Genomic DNA, 18,330 nt, shown 5'->3' on the forward strand with positions numbered 1-18,330 from the left:
AACACACATCTACACACACACACACACACACACACACACACACACACACCATCAGGCTTTCACTTCCCTGGAGCCCTACCCTCCCATCCAGACAAGCTTAGAGCCTGTTGTCACTCTCCTGAAGCCTAGAGACTTTCTGCATCTGGCCTGTCTTCTCATTTAGACAGAAGGGGGTTGGTGGGCCCAGCTTATTCTCTAGCCCCCAAATTACAGCCGGGGCCAAGTCAGGGACTCCATACAAATCGTCAAGGAAACAAAATGAATGGACCCGGAGGGAGAATGGAGGAGCCAGTGTTCTGAGCACGCGGGATGGAGGGAGGCTGGAGACAGCTTTCAGGGTTTGCAGATTATAAAAACAGAGGGGAAGGGGGGAAGGGCACGGAGGGAGGCCAACACATCTGGAATAATCAGGATGGAGGAGGGAGACCTGGAAGCCGGCAGGAAATGGGTGAGTGAAGCCCCCCTACCCCGTATCGAGCACACACATAAGCGCACACACACATGCATGCACAGTGGCAGAGACTGGCAACTCCCTGGAGGTAGGGAGAGGACGGAAGGAGGGATGAGGGCCTCTGTCTGCCCCTCTCCCTCTCTCACGTGCAGCTGGGCAGGAACAGCTGCTCCACTGTTCAGAAGAACCACGGGAGTAAAAGGAAACCCCCGCCCCAGCAGGCTGATGGCAGTGACCCCCAAGCCAGAGCAAGAGAGTGGGAAGGAAGGCAGAATCAAGGGACTGGGGAGGGGCAGGTTTGAAGAGCTTTGTAGAAACTCGACCTGAAGGGTAGGAGACAGCATGGGGGCTGGGGGCTGGGCCCACCCCTTACAGACCAGCAGACATCAAAGCCACATTCATTTGGTGTGAAATGAACAAATGAATGAATGAATGAATGAATGAACGAACCAGAAAGACAGATCCAAGGGTAAAAGACAGGGACAGAGAAATTACAGGGCCAGAGAGATGTCACCACACACATATAAACATACCACCCTGGGTACAGGGCAAACAAACAAAGAAAAAGGGAATGGGTGACACAGGACCCTTACTCCCCAGACAGGGTTTCTCTGTGTAGCCCTGGCTGTCCTGGCACTCGCTCTGTAGACCAGGCTGGCCTCGAACTCCAGAGATCTGCAGAGTAGGAGCAATGGCCACAGAAAGGGCCCTGGGGTCTCATGCTCTGAAGCAGGATAGTTAAGCAGGCCAAAGCTCGACCCCTGCCTCTGCTGTCTGCACCTGTCCCAGTCTCTCTCGCACGCAGAGCCCCGTAAAAGCAAACTTAACACAACACAGCCAGTGTGGAACTAGAAACCAGAGAAGACTGGCGGGGAGAGGAAAGGGAAGTGACCACCGCCTTCCTCCCCGCACAGACTTTGTCCCATCTCAACCAGCCCCCCAGCACCTGGCCCAGTGAGTGGAACTCTGTGAACCACCATGACTGCCCCTGAAGATCCCAGGCTTAGAGAAAACGTGCTCCGTGGCCGTGGACATGTTCTGAAGGGTGAACAGGAGCTAGAAAGAGAAAGGAGATTTCCAGAGTAGAACCACCAGGCCCAGAGTAGGAAGCTGGAAGTGGACAGGGGACAACAGGGAGGCGAAACTGAGTCACAGTGGAAAGGGAAGGCTAGAGAGCATTGCGTGGAGGTGGGCATGCCACACTCACCTGGATCACCCGTACTCGCAGACCACAGTGTGCATGTGTGTGTGTACACGTATGTGTGCATGTGTGCTTGTGTGTGTGTGCGCATGTGCGTGTGTACACGTATGTGTGCATGTGTGCTTGTGTGTGTGTGCGCATGTGCGTGTATGTGTGTGCGTATATGTGCATGTGTGCACACGCATGTGTGCATGCACATGTGTGGATGTGCGTACGCATATGTGTGCGTGTGTGCGTGTGCACGTGCACGTATGTGTGTGCGCGCGCGTGTGTACACATGTGTGTGTGCGCACGCGTATGTGTGCATGCGTGTATGCACGCGCACGTAGGTGTGTGCGCGCGCGTGTGTGTACACATGAGTATGTGTGCGCATGTGTGTATGTGTGTGTGTGTGTGTGTGTGTGTGTGTGTGTGTGTGTGCAGAGAGCATGACCACACCGCACTGAGCACAGAAGATCTGCAGGGAAGCAGAAGACACAGGCCTTAAGGCCCTCTCCACCTGCCTTGTTCCTCTACACACATTTTTAAAAAGAAAGAAAGCAGGACAGACAGTTGAGGCCACCTTATACAAAGTCTTCAGGAGATGGCGTGGGGAGAGTGGGATGGCCTTGGGTGTCCACTGTGGTACTGGCCTGTGAAGGGGATATGAACTGAGACGTGTTCTGGTTTAACTGAGTAGCTATCAGGGACTTGCAGGCCCAGGTTTCCTCTGGAGAAAAGAAGTCTTTGCAGGTCTCCAGATGGGTCGGGGACAAGGCAAGGAAGGTGGCAGGGCTTCTCCCTGGGGGCTCAGGGTCTGCATGGGTTCACTCCTACCCACCCACCAGGATACACACACACACACACAGCTTTTGAGATCACCCATGAACACACTCCATGCAGGTCGGGTGGCCCTGCCCCATCATACCAGCTGCCCACCTTTCATAGACACCCTTGCCCTAAATTTTTGCTTCCCCCAGACCCTCGGTGCTGCATCTGTCCCATCTGATTGCATCACCCCCAAGTCCTGGAAGCCACCCAGCTGCAGGGATCAAGGTGCCTAACTGCTGTGTTCCCTCACATCCAGGGCTCTTCTTTCTCTCCCACACGTAGTAGATGTTCAATAAACAGCTGGCCAAACTGAGGTCTGCTTGTGTTTAATCAGACAGTATGCAAAGTATGTACAACCAGTTCTGGGTTCCCCTCCCTCTAAACCTGGGCCACGGAATGTGGGATCCCCAGGTCCTGCCCAGAGCTGGAGGGTCCCCAAGGCCTCTGCATAGTCATCTGAAATCTACAAAACACTGTTTTAAAAAAAGGAAAGAAAAAAGAAAAGGAAACAGGACAGTTGAGGCCACCGTACACAAAGGTCCTTGGGTAGCTGGGATGGGGTGGGAGAACAGGGTGTCAAGCTCAGACTTGCCAGGCAGATGGGAAAACGTGGGCAACAGACAATGGGAGGGAAATGTCAGAGCAGGCCAAGCTTGGCCTCCTTCCCGCAAGCAGGGCCTGGCTGGCTCGAAGCCCCGGCAGTGGGGACATTATTGCTGTGATGGGGTAGTGGGTGAAATGGTCATGTCTGGGGAGAGAGTGGGGTGTTTTTACATGTTAAATATGGACACAAGGAAAGACACACAGGCACATGTACACACACACACACACACAGGGGCCCTCAGTTGAGATGCCACAGATCATCAACTATCCACCTTACAGATGGGGACACTGAGGCAGAGAGAAGCCACCACATACTGCAAGGCTGGGCAGAAGAGTCAGGGATCAAGCAGTCAGCTGACTGCTGTCCGGGGCTGTGGGCCCCTTGGACTCCCAGCTGTGATCTATACAGGGTCTGAACAATGGCATGGACCACAGGCACAGGGGCAGAGACTGTAGCTCAGAGAGGGCAGGGCACAGCAGTGAGGGTCCCTGCCCACCTTTCCCTGGCCAAGGAGCTCCCTCCCTCCCCAGGAGCTGAGGTACCAGCATGGGCGGAGAGCAGGGGACAGGTGTTGAAATGATTGGGACAAGAGGAGGAGGACAGCCAGGGCTCCCAACTTCTTAGCTCTTCCACTTGATTGCCTCTGCAGCCTGGGAGCTCACTCCATTTCATGGCTGGCGCTTAAGGTCAAAACCCACCCACATCGTTACTGACCCTGGTCCACACCATCACTTTGCACCCCTCATTCCTGGCTCAGGGGCATGCTCACCTCCATTCTTCCCCCACGACAGACCCATGAGTGTCAGTGGCAGAATTCTGCCACCGGCAGACCATTCTCAGGTCCCAGCCTGTCCATTGCCATGAAGGACAGTTCTCATTGGTTCCTGAGGAAGACAGAGCAAGCACCAGGTGCTAACCCACCTCAACCCTGAACTGCCCGTGGTCTTGGGCAAGTCACAGCCCCTCTGGATTCCATTTTTCCAACAGAGAAAAGAGGGCAATGTGTTGGTGATCGCCAAGGGTCCCATGTGGAGGACAGGGCTGAAGGAGTGCTCACTCAGACTCTTATCCCAATTTGTGTTGGGCCTTGGGCTGTCTAGTCTGAGAGCCATGGAAGATGGTTCCAGACCCAAATTTCACCCAGAAGCCTCCAACAAGGATGGCCAGGGGCAGGAAGTACATTTAGGCCAAGGGCTGGGCCTCATTCCTCTTTGGAAAGGCTCTTTGGCCAGCTTGAAACAGACCCAGGGTGAAGAAGGTGGGGAGGAGCCAGGTGAGTGGAGTGGGCTGAGGTTGCAAAACTACCCCTCCCCCACAACCCCTGCTCTTCACCCAGTGTCTTCTATGAGAAGTAGGCTGACTCCAGAGAGAATGCAGAGTGGGCCTGTGGCCAGGGCAGGCTGTGGGACAGTCACTGTACCAGCCTCAACCTGTCCTTCCAGGCTGCCCTATCCCTGAGGCAACCCAGCCCCAGAGAGAGAGTGAAGGGAGGCAGGTGCATCAGAAGCCACACCCAGAAGCCTAGGGGCGACAGTCCCGTGCACACAGTTCCTATAGGTTCTCCCCAGGCTGGTACTGAGGCTCGGTGGACGTGAAGTAGTCCTCCAGGAAAGCCTGCAGGTACTCGAAGGTGGGCCGCTCCTCAGGCTCCTTCCGCCAGCACTGGCACATGAGGTCATGCAGGGACTCGGGGCACTCGGGGGGACAAGGCATCCGGTAGCCCCGCTCCACCTGGTCCAGCACTTCACGGTTCACCATCCCTGTGAACAGAAGGCTGTGAGGTGAGGCTTAGGAGAGACCGACACAGCCTGTCTCTGAGGCTAAGAGCCCTGACCAGAGGCATCCTGAGATCAGAGATTAGCCCCTTTGGTAACCAGCCCCAGGAGAAGGAAGCCCAGAGGTGGTGTAGGGGGTAAGACTTGCCCTTAGGGCCAAGGACAGGGACACAGGTGTAGCCTCCTCACCAGGGTAGGGCACCCGTCCCTTTGTGGTGAGCTCGGTCAGCAGGATCCCAAAGGACCACACATCTGACTTGATGGTGAATCTGCCATACAGAGCAGCTTCAGGCGCAGTCCACTTGATGGGGAATTTGGCACCTACAGGCAAGAAAGCACAGGCTGTCACTACCGCAGGAGCAGTGCTCTCCTTTCCTCTTGGCAGACTGAAACCATCGGATGCACCCGCAGCAGCTCCCACCTTGCCGGGCTGTGTATTCGTTGTCTTCTATGAGCCGGGCCAGACCAAAGTCAGCCACCTTACACACCAGATTCTCCCCAACCAGGATGTTGGCTGCTCGGAGGTCCCGGTGCACATAGTTCATCCGCTCCACGTAGGCCATACCTGAGGCTATCTGTAGAGACGGAGAGCCTGGCTCAGGGGCCAACCCACACCCATCCCAGGGCTGTAAGCAAGTATCCCGGGCTGGTCATTCCTGAGGATAGAGAAAGGGCCAATGCCTTGCCCATCCCATGTCTTTTCAAGCAAGGAATTCATTCAGCTTAGGGTAATCATCACTGGTTTAAAAAAATAGACTATGACTAGAGAGATGCTCAGAGGTTAAGGCACTGGCTGCTCTTCCAGAGGTCCTGAGTTCAATTCCCAGCACCCACATGGTGGCTCACAACCATCTATAATGGGATCTGATGTCTTCTTCTGGCATGCAAACATATGTGTGGATAGAGCACTTATACCTAAAAAAACAAAAAAACAAAAAAAAACCCCATAAATAAATAAAATTTTTAAAAAGAAAAAGGTATACCTTTTCGGGGAGGGGGCCAGGCAAAGGACAATGGGGAGATCACAATAAGGTGCTGGCCAGGGAAGCAGGTGAGTATAAAAAAGAGGTCCCAGGTGACCCATGGACACAGGAACATGCCTGGTACTGCCTGTTGTCCCAAGTCCCCTCTCTGAGCCTCAGTTTCCTTATCTACCAAATGGAAACAACAAATTTTTAATATTTTATTTTTATTTTTAATTATGTATATTGCGTCTCTGATGCCCAGAGACGGTGTGCTGTCCAGAACTACCAGCCCAGCACCAGCAAGGGCTCCAAGGGGAGATTTGGGTGTAATGAAAGCAGGCATCCTAGAGGGGGCGCTCTGAGCCCGAGAGCTAAAGTTGTGTAGGAAGGTGGGAGGGGAGACTCACCTGAGCAGCCATGTCCACCAGCTGGGGTAGCCGCAGGTATTTGCCAGTTTCCCCCTTGAGAAAGTCCAGCAGACTCCCTGGAGAGAGAAAGCCAACTTAGCCTTGCCAGGGTTTCCCTGTGCAGGAAGCTGTGGCTACCAGACCCTGATCGCCTGCTCAAAAGCCTTAGTTCAGTGTTTGACACTCAAAGGCAGACACTCCAGGGAGCTAGACCAAGGGAGCCTCCTGGGCCCTTGTGGTGGTGATGGTGGTGTGTGTTAGGGGATGTTAGACATGAAAGATTATGTGTAAAGCCCAAGACATAGTTTATCTGGACCAAGCCTGCCAACCAGTGGCTGCCTGGAGCTGGTGAGTCCCAGTCACTAAGGGCAGCAGGGAACTCTGGGGTAATGTGGGTGCTATATATATACATTTTGTGTTTTGAGACAGGGTCTCAAGTAGCCCAACTCGCTATGCAATGGAGGCTGACCTTGAACTCTTGATCTTCCTCCTCCTATGCGCTCAGTGCTGGGATCACAGGTATATGTCATCATGCCTAATTGGTGCAGTGCTAGGGATCAAACCTAAAGCCAAACTCCAGGCCTTGTGTATGCTAGGCAAGTACTCTACCTACTGAACTCCATCCCCAGCCCCACACGGCTGTTTACTGAGGCATTCTTGCTATGTAGCCAGCCTGGCCTCAAACTCAAGATCCTCCTGCTTCAAGCCCCTGGGCACTGGGATTACGGGTGTGAGCCACCACACCATGTAGGGATCTTGACAGTGGTAAAGGACAGAAGCATAATCCCTTTTTTAAAAAAGTATTATTATTTCTTGTTATTATTTATGAAAGGAGTGAGGCAGTCCCTCAGGTAACCGTCCACTCATCGAGGGTTGTCTGAGGGTAAGAAGTAAGCTGATCTTGTGTGGTCTGCCCTGAGTGGCACTCTCCCCAGGCACACGCCTTACCCTTGCTCATGTACTCTGTCACAATGTAGATAGGTTCCTCCGAGACCACGGCATACAGCTGCACCAGTTTCTCATGCCTCAGTTTCTTCATGACTTGGGCCTCCTGCAGGAAGGCCTCAGGAGACATGGTACCTGGCTTCAGGGTTTTGATGGCAACCCTCGTGGTGCCGTTCCAGGTTCCTGTGGGGGAGTGACAGTGCCCTCAGCACAGGCCACTGTTCTGTTGCACTGGGGCCACATGGGTGCCTATCAACTCTTGCCTCCCAACTCATAGAACGGACTCAGCCATGGCCAGGGACCTTACTCAGACTCTGTATTCCCACTCATAAAATAGACGCATGCAATGGAGACTCCTCCCAGGGCTGTGAAATGAGTGTCTGGAGCCTGCTAACCAACCATAGCTGCTACTAGACATTGATTGGTAAGGAACGTTGCCAGAAAGCAAGACAGCAGCCTGATGGGTAGGTGACCAAGGCCCCATCTCAATTGCTTTCACTTGGGTGACCACGTTTCTGCTGGGGGCACTGCCTCCAGGCATCAGCAGCCAGGACATGGGGCAGAGTAGAGAAAAGCCTATGTCTGGGGCCACTGGGGCCACCAGAACAAGAGGTCAACTCAGTGCCAGCACCCCACCAGGCAGGGAAATGACAGGTCAGCCTGGGAGTCCTCCTTGTCACAGGACTGGGTCTGAAGGTAGCACAGGTCAGCCCTCTAGCCCTTCTTGAGTCAGGCTATCCAGGGATATGTTTATGGCAATTCCTGGTCTATGCAGAGCCCCAGAAAGAAGTGAGAGGTCCTCTCAGAACCCCACCACACACTTGCCAAGAATCATAGTTGACAAGGACTGAGGCTGTGGCTCACCCAGGTTCTGCCTAAATCCTCCTTTGGGTCTGAGCTTAGGAGCTGGCTTCTCCCTCTGCCCTTCTTTACAGCCCAGGACATCCATCCCTTCCTCACCTGGCCCCAGCCCCTCTAGCGCCCTCTGTAGGGAGGAGAGTAAAATGGTTCAGCCACTGCAGCCCCAATCAGTGCCCCTGTGCTCCTGGCTGGGCAGAGGGACCTGGGTTTGGTTAGGGCTGTCTGCAGCTCACTGTCACAGGGGACTCCCAATGGCTCCAAGGTTAGACAGGAAACAGGACACTGACTTCCCCCGATCCTTCGCCACGGCACCTTCTCTTTCTGTGCCAAGCTAATATGCAGATGCCTCTTGAAGCTTAACATCGGTCCCCATTTTACATCAGGAGTCTGAGGCTTGGTGTGAGACCTGACCAGACACTCACAGGCGTGGAGGACCGTGGTGCCCATGCCCCAGCAGCTCTTGGTACACAGTTGTCCTAGTCTTTACATGCATGGGCTATAAGGAGTCAGGTGTGCCCATTTCAGTGCTGACTCCAGTTGGGTCATGGTCAGGGTGAAGGGGCATGAGCAAGTATGTTACATGTGGGTTTGAAAATATCACAGGAAATGTGATACTCTGTACGGTTAAGGTACAATCATAAAATAAAAACAGACTAGCTGCTCAGCAGAGACAGTTAAGGAGAGGGGACCCAAGGTCCTTGAGCTGGCTGGCTGGGGTGGGGACAGGGGTGTGTGTTCCTTACCCATCCACACCTCTCCGAAGCAGCCCTGGCCCAACTTGACCTCCAGACGCAGGGACTCCCGGGGGATCTCCCAGGCATCCTTGGCCAGGCCCTGGGTCTGAGGCTTGGATGTGGGGCACACAGTAGTGAGGCGGTGGCACAGGCCATCAGCGTGTTCTGAAGATGGAGGCAGGGAATGGGGCTCAGGCAGGGTCCCCCAGCAGACTGGCTTCCCTGTCCTGGGGGTATGGCCCTATACATCGGGTGCACACCAGCTCTGGGGATAGACAGACACCCTCCTGTATACCTCTACTCCTCACAGGCCGGCAACGTGAAATTCATCTGCTCAACCCACTCATTTGTTCACTCACGCATCAGATTTGAGGGTGCCAGAGAACCAGGGGCGTTCGAACAGGTATGGAAGCCTATCCTAGCCAGCCACAGACGCCCCCCACCCCAGTCACCTGCCAAGCTTCCCTAGTCACCTCTCAGGACCACAGAAGTGACAGAGGATAGACTGGGAGGGAGAACCAAGCAGGCTTTGGGAATCCTAAGGGAGCTCTGGAAGGCATTCCCGAGGAAGAGGTTCCTTGCCTGGCTTTGAGGGGTAACTAGGGTGGTACCCCAAAAAACACACAGCCTGTGCCAGGACCCAAGACAAGATCAACTGTGGTGTTAGAAAAGCTGCCAGGAGGCAGGGAGCTGTAGGTGTTAACCACCTGGGCTTAGGGCATCACCCTGGAGAATTTGGTCTGGGGACCAAATAAGCCCCAGAGCAGAGGCAGACCAATAGAGAGGCAGCTGGTCCTAAAGAAGCCAGAGGCTCAGGCTAAGGGGACAGACAGCTCTAGCAGCTTACGGCGGCACTGCCGCCGCCGTGCACAGAAGGGCACAGCAGCCCCATCGCTGCACACGGCCCGCACCCCAGCTCCAGCCCCCCTCCGCTGTTCTCTATCAAAGAGGCCTCCCCCTCCTCCTCTCCCAGGAACCGGTTCAGACCAGTCTTAGGGCAGCAGAAACAATCACCACCAGCCTCTGCCCCTCCCTTCTAACTAGCTCAAGGCAGACCCCTCCTCATCAGCCAGCTGCAGAGGAAGGAGAGGAGGGGGCTGGGCAGGGAGACAGGGAAGCGGGGAGGAGATGGAGAAGAGGCATCCCAGGGCTGAGGAGGCACCCCCGGTGGTACCCCACCCCCTTCTGGGGTGGCAGCCAGGGGGCACTCACTGGAGTAGTAAGCCACTAGCTGCTGCAGGCTGTTGAACTGGGTGCGGGAGGTGATGTAGAAACCGCCACTGTCCAGTTTGCGGATCTTGTAGTGCTTTACGTTGAGGCCCTTGGCATTGTCAAAGTCGGATACAGAGAGGCAGTAGGCACCTGTGGACAAACAGGGAGGAGACATCTGATGTGCCCCCTGCTTGAGGAAGTGAGTTTGGTCCCCACCCTCTTTCAGCACCTAGTGTGACGAGGCTCCAGAGCAGCCATGCAGGCACAGTCATTCAGGCAAGGCACGAAACCCCCATGGCAGGGATTGCCCCAAACTCTTAGCTCTGGTAAGACCTCCGAATCCCAAGTGTGCTCCCAACTGTGTGACCCTGACAAGCCACTGCTTGTCCTCTACGGGCCTCAGTTTCCTCCTCTACACAATGAGACTACTGTGGAGATTCATGTGTACTCAGCAAGCACTCCAGAAATGCTGGCTGGGGTCTGGGAACGGCCCCAGGCAGCTGTGTGTTCTCAGCTTGGCCGCTGCTGCTCTCTCTGGATCTGCCCACTCCCATGTCTGTCCTGTTCTGCTTCCTGGAGCTAAGCGGAGTAGACAGGCGTAGTAGCTGGCTATGTGGACATATGTGAGTGCTGACCCTGGCAGCCATAGCAGCCCAGGGCAGGAGGCACACACTGAGTGTGGCCTGTGGAGCCACTCTGCCTCCCCGAAGCCTAGAAAAACCACAGCTGGCAATGTCCTGGACAGAAACCTTTGTTAAATAGAGCCAGGGACATCTGGGGTAGCATCAGGGAACAAGGGGAGACCCAGAGGAGGGGCATAGGTTCCAGGGACCTGACAGGTAGTGGGCAGCTCTAAATGGAAGGCCTGCCTCCCTAGCACCCACTGCTGAGACCCCTGGAGCCCCACTTGACATTGGCAGGTAGATATGATGAGCCTCTGGTAATCTGTGAGCGAGCTAGGTGGGGCTGGACCTGGGACACATCCTTGCTTGTCTCAAAGCTACACTGGGGGAATCATGGTTTCTGCAGACGGCACACATCACATTCATACAGAAGGCCATAGCCAAGCGGGACCACAGATACACACAGTAGCATACCTATGCCCAGTGACCACATTTGCCCATACCCCTCCATCCCCCAGCCCCAGGAACTGGGACCACAACCACATTTCACTCCCAAGCAGCACTGGCCAACTCCGGCCCTGCGCAAGCACACATGGGGGCGCAGGCACGTTTCCATCTCCCGCTGAGCCCCAGGCCCACAGGAAGCAGCCTGGCTTGGTTGCCATGGTGATGGGCGAGGAGAAGAGGCAGGAACAGAGCAGAAACAGACTGTGGGGGAAGGGTGAGGCCAGGAGAGGCCCCTGGGAAAGGGAAAAGGGAAACAGTGGGCCCCCTGCATCTGTACCATCCCGGGAACAAGGAACAAGTGTGGCTGTGTGCACTCAGAGCTCCTCATTACCTGTGCCCACCCCACCCCCGTGGGAGAAACTGAGGCCAGAGCAGAAAGCCTCAGTCTGGCTGCCCTGACGACCTCTGGATTACTTGTTTTCCTTATGCACCATCTTGACTTTAATCCCTGTTGTCACCTCCTCCGAAGGGCTCTTCCCTCTCCAGCCCAAGTACCAAACTCCTCCTTCCTCTCCAATACCCAGCTCAAACAATACCCTCAAAGCTGAGGTCCACCAGCCTCAGACGTCTCCGACACACCTTTTGTGGTCTCACTCTCCCTCACCAGGAAGGTCCCTCTTGGGTTCTCGGCATTGAGCAGTAACCGCTCTGACTCCCGTCGGGTGATCTTGCCAAAGTACCACCTGGGTGGGAAGGACAAATCTGTGTTGGTCGGCCAGTGTTCACTGCCCACCACGCGGGCTCTGGGTCCTGGGACTCAGAGTGGCCAGACTGCCGCCACTCAGGACCAGGAAGGACACTGTGCTAGTGGTGGCAATGGCGGCAGACAGGAACTAAACACCATACTCACTCCTCAGCCTGGATGGAGTCGGAGGGTGCCACATAGTTGCTGGGGATGTAACCGGTCTGTCCCGTGCTCAGCGAGTGTGCCAGCCACCAGTCCCCCTCTCTGAGCAGATGGGAGGGAGCAAAGAATGGCATCATCAGGGGAGCAGGGTCAGCAACCCTGACCTTCCCAGGTGCACGGCCAGGCTCTGCAGCAAAGGAAGCTGGGCTAGCCTGTGTCCACAGCAAGCCAGCAGGAGCTGGCCTGGAACTCACACCTCCCTGTCACGCTGACCCAGAAGGATGCCACCCAAAACCTCAGCAAAACTGAGCCCTGTCAGCCCAAGGACTGAGCCCAGAGGCCCTGTCCAGAAGTGCATAGCGGCCTGCAGGTGCCAAGGGCTGCCTGAGGAGAGAGGGAGGGAGGAAACTCCCTGTCTAGGGGAGGAGGGGTAAGCAGGGTTTACATGAGATGGATGCCACATTAGACCTTCAAAGTCTTGCCAAGCCCTGAGAGCCCTAACACCCAATGGAGACAAGGCTGGCCCTTCTGGGGCCCAGCAACAGTCCAGGCCCATCCCTTCACACACGCAATACTTGCCCCTGTCCCAAATCATAGCTCACTCCTACAGGTTCTTAACCAAAACTATAGGCCTCCTCCTTCAGCCGACCCCTGTCCACAGGGAAAGTGAAGCCAGAGAGAGAGCTGGGCCAGGCCCAAAGTCACACAGCGAGTCATAGGGAATGAGGTGGCAGAGCCCCAGTGCCCAGGGCCCTCTACAATAACTGCCCCAGGAAGAGGGGAAGGAAGGAGGAAGAGGGAGGAGGGAGGAGGGCTCCCCGCAGGGCTCGGACTCTGGGCCTGGGCAGGAGAGGGGGGGTGGAAGTACCTTTGCAGCCATCTGAATGTGAACCAGGTCTGGCTGGAGCAGGGGTCCAGACACAGAGGAGGGAGGAGCAAGCGGGAGCCCGACAGGAGAGAAGAGGCAGAGATGGGGGTGGTGAGAGGCCGTGGCAGGGGGCCGAGGGAGAGAGCGAGAGCCAGGCAGTGCTGGGGACACTGGGAACGGGGCCTGGGGGCAGCCAGAGGCCTCACATCCAAAGCAACCAAAGGGGATAGGGCAAAGGCTGGAGGTGTAAGGGAAGATCGGGAGACAGGGCATGGGAGGTAGGGTCCAGCCCTGCCCACACCCCCTGTACAGATGGAAATACTGAGGCTGGAGAAGCAAAGGGCTCTGTGCAAAGTCACACAGCCAAGCCAGGTCCTGGTCCCGGGGAAAGTGCTTCCCTGTGGGTACCATGAGGCTCAATGGCTTTCCAGCTCATCTCCATGCAAGGTTTGGGGATTGGTAAGGTGGGTATCAAATGAGCCAGCTGGTGTGGTCCTTGGCCCCTGCCTTGACCCTGAGAAGATGTACAGCGACCCCACCCCAGCCCAAAGACAGAAAGGCCCTGGCCTCACATCACACAGTCCCAGCTTGAACACACTTGGTATCTGAGCGTATCTTCACCCAGCTTTACAGATGGAGAGGTTGAGGCCATGAGCAAGCAGGGCTGGGGAAGCTCGAAGGACCTGCTGGAGGCCAGGCGAGCGTCAGACCTGGCTCTGGTGACTGGTGCTGGGCCAGAGGGATCCCTTCTAAATGGACATGTGCAGTGAAAGGGTGTGACTGAGCAAGACAGACACACGGCAAGATGCAAGCTCACCCAGCACCCGGGCCCCAAAATTCCCCCTCCGCTTGGGGTACACACAGTTTCCTGTCTGATTTGACCCCCAAGGTCATCCTACAAGGAAGAAGGCAAGACTCTCACCCCCAGCTGAAGAAACTACATTTGAGAGAGGAGGAAAACGCAGTCACTCTGGCAAGAGAGACCAGTGTTTTCTTTATAGAGTTGGGGGAACTGAGGCATGGAGTAGGAGAGGATTTGCCCAAAGCTACACAGACTCAGGTCAGAAGCTCTGTAAAATCTTTCAATCCAAAGCATCCATCTCCCCAATGGGGAAAATGAGGCACAGAGAGAGCCATGATTTGCCCAAAGCCACACAGCATAGTCCATGGCAGAGAGAGGCCAAGGGGCCTCTGGCGTCCACAGCCAAACGCAGCAACCTGAATCCACAGACGCTGAGACCCCCAGAAGCAAGGGGACAGGATGGCAGATTAGGAGAGGGAGGGCAAACGTCCAGGTTCCATCCGGGGCTTGCTACTCAGTAGCCATGGGACCTTGGGCAAGGGCCCTCACAACTCTGAGCCTCAGTTTCCTCATATGTAAAATACAGCCAGCCCCTCCCCCATTGCTGCTGCCCCCAGGGTCAGCAATAACAAGATGAAGGGAGCATGGGTGAGAATGACTGGCACAGCACATGGCACCTGCTCGCTTTTGCCTCACACAGGGGCAGTCCCACCCTGGATCTTGAGGGATGAATAGGAGTTCACCAGATGGACAGAGGAGAAGGAATATTCCAGGCAAAAGGAACAGCATGCGCAAGGATCAGGAGGCATGAGCAGCGAGACACATCGAGGGACGTGGAAAGCTTGCCTCCTTGGCCAGGCCCGTGGGCTCTCAGTGACAGATTCCTCTATCCTCTAGAACACCCCAAATCAAACGCCCCCAACCTTACCTGCTCCAAGGAGAGGCCCCCCCGCAGCCCAGCACACACCTCCAACCTTCAGCTGCCCACCTCCCAGGGACGCTGCTCACCACCCTTACCTGCAGTAGCTCACTGTCCTTCCTCTGACGGGCAGCCCCTCTCCTGGTGCCATCTTTCGGGGACCCCAGCCTACCTCTACCCACCCTTGGCCTGGCCTGGGGTAGCCCACTCCCCACCACACTGCCTCCCTCCCTGGCCTCCAGAATGCCCTGGGTCCTGCATGTAGCTGGCACTCAAAATGGAATCACAAACCAGAAGGGAGGAGGTGAGCTAACAGGAAGGTGTGGGGAGAAGACGGAGGGGTTGGCTTAAAGGGTGGGATGCAGGATGAGAGAGGGAGCTGGAGACCACACGGGGTGGGGGGCGGGGGGCAGTGGGGGAAGCACATGCAGAGAGCAGCCCCCAGCCTCAGCGAAGCATCCCCCTCCACCTGGCCTCGGTACACACCTGACATCCACCTTCCTCCTAAGGGCCAGCGAGAGAGAAGCAGAGAGAGGGAGAGGCTGAGGTGCGTGCAAAGGCAGGGCCCGGGACAAGGGAGGACAGAGGTACGGGTCTAGGGAGGGCCACCACCCACCAAGGGCAGAGGGGCCCTGCGGGATCTGCACTGCCCTCTGCCGGCAGCTCTGGGTATAGGTGGGTCCACGCCCCCAGTGCATTCTCCGGCGTGCCACTCACGTGTTGTTGACAATCTGCAGCCGCTCCCCTTTCTTGAAGGACAGGTCAGTCTCTGTCCGTGACTCATAGTCATAGAGGGCCACAAAGGTGGTCACCCCACCTGCAGAGAGGGACGTGAGGTGTCAGAGCCCAGGAGTTGGGGTAGGAGACTGCCTGCCTCATCCACCTGCCTAACCCCCAGAAGTGGCACACTGCGTCCCTGGGAGGGAGCCAGGGGCTGCAGGCAGGCTAGGTGCTCCCTGCCTGGTTTGTCTCATAGACACAAGCAGGAGCCCCACAGAACAGGCGCCCTGCTCTGCTCAGACCCCATGCAGTGGGGACTCTGCCTCTGTGTATGTGTCCTTGGAAGCTCTGGGTATCTGGGCCGAGCTGCAAGGCCCATCCCCTCCTCGCCCACAGCTGTTCCTTGGACTCTTGCAGCCCACCCTCTGTGGCCTTAGGCCCCCAAATGCTTCTCAAATGAACGAAGTCGGCAGCCTGTCCAAGGGTCGCCTGTCTGCATCCCGTGTGCAAGCGATGATTGGAGGTGCACAGGGCATCTGAGAGTGCGAGGTTGCAGGCACACCTGTATCTTTGTGTGCTGCACTGCGGGTGTCTGGCTTAGTTGTGTGTCCAGCAGCACAGTGAGCATTTCCATGGTGTCTCCACTCAGTGTGGGCACATACCACGGCTGGGTCTGGCCATGAGAGGTGCCTGTGTGGGTGTGCAGCTGTGCGCATGGCTGGGTCTGAGTCTGAGCATGGTGATTGCACGTGTGGGTGTGCAGCCGTGCGTGTGGTTGGGTCTAAGCGTGGGATGTGCCCGTGGGGGTGTGCAGCCGTGCGTGTGGCTCGGCTAGGCGTAGGATTTGCACGAGTGGGTGTGTAGCCACACTCCTCTGGCAGGAGCGTGAGTCACCCAGCTCAGCCCCTCGGCGTCAGGGCTGCGGCACCTCGCAGCGCCAACAGAGGGCGCAGGGGCGCACTCGGGCCACCGCACAGCAGAGTCGGAAACAAAGGCTGGGCGGGAGGCTGCAGCTAGGCCGTCCAGGGCGGTCCTTCCCTCTGGACCTCAGGGTCCCCTACAGCCCTTTCCTTCGGAACCCGTTATGCTATGAACCTAGCAGCCTCCAAAGCGACAGGAACCCCGCTCTCCAGTTTACAAGTCCTTCCCCACTCGCAGTCTCCAGTAAAGCAAGTCCCCGGAGCCCAGAGAGGGTGCACCTCAGCCCAGAGACGCACAGCAAGCGGGGAAAGCCGACCTGCCAGAGGCCCCGCCCTCTGCGGGGAGGTGACGGTGTCCGAGGAGTTGAAGCCTCCAAAGAGCTTGGGCTCAGCGGCCGCGGTGGCTACGAAGGCAGCGCTGGGCCCTCGGTGGCCGTCGGCGGAGGCGGGCTTGCTCGGTGTCTGCGAAGCCGGGAAGGCGCCCCCCGCCCCGTGCACGTTCTCGGCGGGCTCCAGGCTGCGGCGCCTCTGGCTGGCGTCTTTGGGCTTGCTCTTGTTGCTGCCCATGGTCCTGGCTGGGGGCGACAGAAGACCCTGAGGTAGAGGAGCGTCTCTGGGAGCAGACAAGCACCCCACCCACTCAGCGAGTAGGGAAACAGGTCCTGAGAAAGGGAAGAGCCAGCCTGGGATAGCTGGCCTCACGGTTTCTTCACTTTGATTGGCGCCTTAGGACCGAGCTACGGAGAGAAGACACGCCAGTCCAAAGCTCTGACCCTCGCTACCCAAAGTCAGTTTTAGTCTTTCGTGCGCAGAAACAGAGTCGTATCTGTGCCCCCAGCACATAGGAGGCTCACTCAAGTCTGCCCAGCTGTCTAACACGGGGTGTGGTGTAGTGTACTCAATGTGGTGATCTAGGCAACAGTACAGTTTGTGGCCTGAAGAAGGGATGGCCACCGGGCCTTCCCTCCAGCCACAGGACCTCTGCAAACACCGTTCACTGACAGCCTCCCCTGGACAAATCAGTACCGTCAACTCCCAACTTCCTGGGTTGGGGAGATGGCTCAGCAGATAGAGGTCAGCAGGTAGCCACAACCCCCCTCCCAACCCCCCCCCCCCATCCCCTACCCCCCAGGATCCCCAAGGTGGAAAGAGAGGTGGGAGAAACGGCCCTGCAAGTTATCCTCTAATTTCTGACCTTCACACATGCTATGGCTCACACACACGCCTCCCCATAAGCACACAGAATAAATAAATAAATAAAGTGCAATAAAAATGTTTCAAGTCACTTCCCAAGGGCCCCCAAATTCTTTCATGAGCCCCTTGACTACTGTACCCACCCTTGGTTACATGCAACCCCCTCTTCTTTTAATTCCTATAATTATTCACTGGTATGCAAAGTGAGATACACAGTAGGTGCTTAATAAACAGCCAAATGGATCATGAGTGGTGACAGAAACCTGAGTTCAAAGATGAAGCCCAAAGTTTGGGAGGTCCTGGGACCAGGACACACAGAGAGAACCATGTTGAAGGCTCCATGGCATCCAATACCCTGCTACCCTCCTCCACATCTGTGCCCAAGCCAGGAGGCTGGGCTGGGGCTCCCCTCCACTCATCTCCGCTCACCCTGGGGGGCAGCAGGGCTACCCCAGCCGGTCTGGGGAGCAGCCTGGGGGCTTGGCACAAATACCAGCTGTGGTGTCCGGGGTCTTGGCTTAGTGACCTTGCTCCACCTCTCTTGCTGTGTGTCCCTAGGCGAGTTGCTGTCCTTCTCTGAGCCTCAGCGTCTGCATCTGTAGCGCCTCTGTGGGGATGTGAACATGGAAACTGTTAGCGCTCTCACCCTGAGATCATCAGAAGCCTCGCCTTGCCAAAATGCCCGTTGTCCCTTCCAAAGATCCTGGGAACAAGAGAAAGGAGGTGGCACAGTGGTCTGGAAGGCTCAGAAGCCAGCTCCCCAGTTCTGGTCTCAGCTGTCTAGTCTACACTGGTGTGAGACATCATCCCCTATACCATTTCTTCCCTTTATGTGACAGCGATGCCATGACCAAACAGGGCCACAGCAGGGGTTACTCTGCACACCAAGTCACTGGCATGTGCTCTGGATGTGCTGGGGGTGCAGGGAGCGCCTGGGATGCAGAAGGCCTCAGCATTAGGCCAGA

At 56.5% G+C, this 18,330-nt stretch overlaps 2 protein-coding genes across 5 annotated transcripts in view; both read right to left on the reverse strand.

Moving 5' to 3' along the window:
* Window positions 1–2,772: 2,772 nt before the first annotated feature.
* On the reverse strand, window positions 2,773–17,922 carry Src (SRC proto-oncogene, non-receptor tyrosine kinase). 4 transcript variants are annotated; one of them, XM_036184497.1, is made up of 14 exons: window positions 17,859–17,922; window positions 16,489–16,746; window positions 15,249–15,348; window positions 15,018–15,035; window positions 12,811–12,843; window positions 11,946–12,044; window positions 11,675–11,778; window positions 9,966–10,115; window positions 8,763–8,918; window positions 7,162–7,341; window positions 6,214–6,290; window positions 5,263–5,416; window positions 5,031–5,162; window positions 2,773–4,826 (listed from the first exon to the last, which is right to left on the reverse strand). In XM_036184497.1, exons 2-14 carry the CDS (start codon window positions 16,736–16,738, stop codon window positions 4,618–4,620), a joined length of 1,662 nt encoding a protein of 553 aa, XP_036040390.1. In that variant the 5' UTR covers window positions 16,739–16,746; window positions 17,859–17,922; the 3' UTR covers window positions 2,773–4,617. The 4 variants fall into 4 exon arrangements, with proteins under 4 accessions (XP_036040390.1, XP_036040389.1, XP_036040391.1 ...); XM_036184496.1 differs by lacking the exon at window positions 17,859–17,922 and adding an exon at window positions 17,795–17,852; XM_036184498.1 differs by lacking the exons at window positions 12,811–12,843; window positions 17,859–17,922 and adding an exon at window positions 17,795–17,852.
* The window catches only part of LOC118581929 (atherin-like), a 33,051-nt gene continuing 32,636 nt past the window's right edge, over window positions 17,916–18,330 (reverse strand). The window contains exon 6 of the mRNA XM_036184325.1: window positions 17,916–17,972. The gene's annotated coding sequence lies outside the window, so the exon portion shown is untranslated. The remainder of the gene's footprint in view (window positions 17,973–18,330) is intronic.

This window comes from Onychomys torridus, chromosome 4 (assembly GCF_903995425.1).
Source record: "Onychomys torridus chromosome 4, mOncTor1.1, whole genome shotgun sequence".
Lineage (NCBI taxonomy): Eukaryota > Metazoa > Chordata > Mammalia > Rodentia > Cricetidae > Onychomys > Onychomys torridus.

Coding starts and splice junctions, on each gene's coding strand:
- Src (XM_036184497.1), bottom strand. CDS start 16,738: ATGGGCAGCAACAAGAGCAAGCCCAAAGACGCCAGCCAGAGGCGCCGC. Junction 15,349..16,488: donor GAGGGCGGGGCCTCTGGCAG/GTCGGCTTTCCC, acceptor CCCTCTCTGCAG/GTGGGGTGACCACCTTTGTG. Junction 10,116..11,674: donor GGAGAGTGAGACCACAAAAG/GTGTGTCGGAGA, acceptor GTTTGTCCACAG/GTGCCTACTGCCTCTCTGTA.